The sequence below is a fragment of the Otolemur garnettii genome, unplaced genomic scaffold, assembly GCF_000181295.1.
Source record: "Otolemur garnettii isolate 467f Iridium unplaced genomic scaffold, OtoGar3 scaffold00127, whole genome shotgun sequence".
NCBI lineage: Eukaryota > Metazoa > Chordata > Mammalia > Primates > Galagidae > Otolemur > Otolemur garnettii.
The window spans coordinates 5216352-5220102 of NW_003852522.1; the positions used below are offsets into that span (position 1 = coordinate 5216352).

Sequence of the window (3751 nt, forward strand, 5' to 3'; positions counted from 1 at the left end):
CCTTGGGCTTAAGCAATACTCTTGCCTCAGTCTCCCATAGCTGGGACTACAGGCACCCACCACAATGCCCAGCTATTTTTTTGTTGCAGTTGTCATTGCTGTTTAGCAGGCCAGGGCCAGGTTCGAACCCACCAGCCTCAGTGTGTGTGGCCAACGACGCCCTAACCATTAAGCTATGGGTGCCAAGCCTGTCTCTAAAACAATTTAAATAAAAAATAAAAAAATAAAATACAACTCGGGTGGGCGGGCACCTGTGGCTCAGTGGGTAGGGGACTGGCCCCAGCCTCATATACTGGCCCTGGCCAAATTGCAACAAAAAACAGCTGGGCATTGTGGCAAGTGCCTCAGCCCAGCTACTTGGGAGGCTGAGGCAAGAGAATCACCTAAGCCCAGGAGTTGGAGGTTGCTGTGAGCTGTGATATCACAGCACTCCACCGAGGGCAATAAAGTGAGACTGTCTCTAAAAATAATAATAATGATAAATAAATAAATAAATAAAAGACTATTCCAACAGCTGAAAAGGAAACAAAGACAACTTTGAGCAATTGAAAATGGAGTCACTGGCAATCTAATACCTAATGGGCCACACACTGGACAAATGAGGCTGAAGAGAGGCCCAGCGAAGGGGAAGACAAAGCTAGAGAAGCTTCCCAGCAGGCAGCACAGATGCTTAGTCAGTGTGTCAGAGGGTGAGTAAGGAGGAATAGGGGGTGAAAGGGTCTAAAATGCATCTGAAGGTTGCAGGAGGGCTTGAAAGAGAAACTGCTTAAGAATTGGTAATACTGGCTCGGCACCTGTGGCTCAAGTGGCTAAGGCGCCAGCCACATACACCTAAGGTGGCGGGTTTGAATCCAGCCTGGACCCGCCAAACGATAGCTGCAACCAAAAAATAGCCGGGCGTTGTGGCGGGCGCCTGTGGTCCCAGCTACTTGGGAGGCGGAGGCAGGAGACTCGCTTGAGCCCAGGAGTTGGAGGTTGTGAGCTATGAAGCTACGGCACTCTACCCAGGGGGATAGCTTGAGGCTCTGTCTCAAAAAAAAAAAGAATTGGTAATACTGGGGCACTCAGGGAGAGACACCAAACAGCAGAGGACACGTGGCAGCGAGCACAGACTTCACAAGCTGAGAAGTCCTGGAGAACAGAGCCTATTTATTGAGCAGAGCCTCATTCCTTGAGGGAGAAGTGCATCTTGTCATTGATCATCTTGCGCTCAGGGTTGAGCCGCTTGAGGATCTGGGCCAGCACATTCACTGTCTGCTCGCTGCTCAGGCCCGTCTTTTTGGTCTGGAACTTCTTCAGCAAGTCCTTTGTGGTCATGGGTTTCCGGGTGAGGTAGCGGCGCACAGCATCCTCAGTCACTTGCACATCACTGTGGAGCAGTGGGTGGGGATGTGGCATCAGCAAGAATCTCCCCTGTGGCCCTTGCCCTCCCCACTGTCCTCACCAACTCACCTGCTGCTAGGTGTTGACTTGCCCGATGGTGGCTGTGGGGTTGACTTTCCAGACAGGCTCTGGGGCCCAGCATCCAGTCGCAGCCGCTTGGCTGCTGGTGTCTCACCTGCCCGCTTCCCTTTTGGAGCAGAGTCAGGGCTGAGTCTTAGGGATGGGGAGCTGGATGGTGGGGCAGGACCCTGGGCTGAACAGTGCCAAGAGTGAGATACAAAGGGCTCAGAAAAGGATAGGCCTCCACCCCTCCTCTCTGTCCCCTGTGGCCTCAGATCCAAGGGTAGGGGTGGGGGCTGGCTGGGGCAGTGGGGAGGAACTAGGCACTCACCTTGCTCCAGTCTGTTGGCGGCGGCCCACAGGGTAGAGGAGGTGCTGCTGCCCTCAGCACTGGGGGTGCTTGGGCGGCTGTTGCCCCTTGAGCTGCCTCCTGAGGGCTTCCGCTCCCTCTTGGGGGGCGTCTTCTTCTTCTAAAGAGATAAAGGTAGAATTGGGATATAGTCCAGAAATTAGACGGCTGGGACACTCCCACCCCCAGCTGGGACTTACTGCCATGAAGAGGGCTGAGGATGCCTCACTGTCAATGTCACTCTCCTCCGAGCTGTCGGACTCTTCACTGCTATCTGTGGGGGGCATAGAACTGGGCTCAGGATCAGAGCCCCCTGGGACCCCTGCACCCACTGTCACCTCCACTGCAGATAAAGGGACCTGAACACTGAGGCCATGCGAGTCCCACCTTTCCGGCGCTTCTTCTCCTGCGGAGTGGGTGCCTTCTTCTCTTCCTCTTCCTCCTTGTCCTCCTCAGGCGGCTTCTCCTCCTCGCTCTCTTCACTGCTTTCGCTTTGCTCATCAACACCTGGGGGGCACAGGGCCATGCCAGGTGTGACCAGAAGTGGGGCACAGCTGACCCAACCCCCACCAGCCAACACAGGCCTTGGACTACCCTTGGGCCCCTCCTCCTGCTGCAGCACTTTGGGCTTGCCCTCTGGCTCATCCTGGGAGCTGCTGTAAGACAGGGAGTGGGTAGAGGGTGAGTGTGGGGCCATGGGGCCTCAGGGCTGGGCCATATACCTGCCTCCTACCACTTACCTGGAGCCATCAGACATGTAGTCTACCTCCTGGCCTTCGAAGTCCCCATCATCACTGTCCTCGAAGGCCTCATCATCTGAGCCCTTTTTCTTCTTCCTCTTCCTGCCTGCCTTGGTGGGTAGCACCTTCTTTGCCTTGGGGGCTCTGCTGCCTGGAGGAGGGAGAAGGAGGGGAAGCTCAGGCCACATATGAATCTCAGTTTTCATATTTTATGGTTGTTTTGACATCTTAGGGCCTCGCAGCCTGGGGGTACCGCCTCCCTCTAGGGCCAGCCAGTGCCCTTGAAATGTGCAGGGCTGGCCCAGGGGGTACTTCTCTTAGGCAAACTCCCTATTCCTGAGCCTGTCCCCCAAACCCTTCTTTAATGCTCTCACACCCACTACATACCCCCTGTGCTGAATTCCCCCCTGCTGGGCACCAGACAACCATAACAGCCCCTGCAGCGCAGAGCACGCAGGAGGGCTCAGACTGGCTGGCCCTGAGTAGTGCCCTCCAGTGGACTCCCCACTACAGGCCATGGCCTCAATGTTTCCCCAGCCCCTGTTCTGCTTCCCCGGGGTGGCTTTGAGAGTCTCTCATTTCCAGGACTGCAATGAGGAACAGCTTCCTTTCAGCAGCTAGCCCACCAGTCACCTCCAAGAACTTAAGGCCCTGGTACCAGTGGGCCCCCAGCCTTACCTCCCTCGCCGCTGGCCTCACTGTCATCAGATGACATCTCCAGGTCATCCTCCAGGTCATGGATGCGCAGCTCACTGGCCTTCTTGCGGCCACGCTTCTCCTTGTCTTCCTCGTCCTCATCCTGGTCTTGGTCCTTCAGCCGCCGTTGCTGCATGATGCTGAAGTGGTTCAGCACCTTGTTCCTCCTGCGGGGGGAAGGAGGTAGCAGAGTGGCTGACAAGCCACCAGCCCTGAATCTGCATCAGGGCCCCAGAAGGCGCTGCAGGATGACTGCAGGTGCTCTGACCCCTGAGAACTCAGCAGGTAGCAGTGGACACCTCAAACCCGACCCCTCCTTGACTCCTTCCCTGACTGAGTCCCCCGAGGAGGGCTCACAAGGTGCTGCCTGTCTCAGCACCTCCCTCAGCTCACAATGGCAAGGTGTACTGATGTTTCTTTTTTTTTTTTTTGAGACGGAGCCTCAAGCTATCCCCATAGGTAGAGTGCCATGGCCTCACAGCTCACAGCAACCTCCAACTCCTGGGCTCAAGCGAGTCTCCTG

The 3751-nt window shown here is 56.0% G+C and overlaps 1 protein-coding gene across 4 annotated transcripts in view; it reads right to left on the reverse strand.

The window, feature by feature from the left end:
* Nucleotides 1-1091: 1091 nt before the first annotated feature.
* Nucleotides 1092-3751, reverse strand: part of GTF2F1 (general transcription factor IIF subunit 1) — a 9677-nt gene continuing 7017 nt past the window's right edge. For 3 of the 4 annotated variants that reach the window (XM_023518069.1, XM_012810242.2, XM_012810243.2), the window contains 8 exons: nt 3211-3395; nt 2533-2683; nt 2387-2448; nt 2180-2299; nt 1993-2066; nt 1775-1913; nt 1453-1636; nt 1092-1369 (listed from right to left, as the gene is read on the reverse strand). In XM_023518069.1, coding sequence (XP_023373837.1) covers nt 1165-1369; nt 1453-1636; nt 1775-1913; nt 1993-2066; nt 2180-2299; nt 2387-2448; nt 2533-2683; nt 3211-3395 — 1120 coding nt within the window. In that variant the 3' untranslated portion in view covers nt 1092-1164. The remainder of the gene's footprint in view (nt 1370-1452; nt 1637-1774; nt 1914-1992; nt 2067-2179; nt 2300-2386; nt 2449-2532; nt 2684-3210; nt 3396-3751) is intronic. The other variant, XM_003797991.3, reaches the window with a different exon arrangement.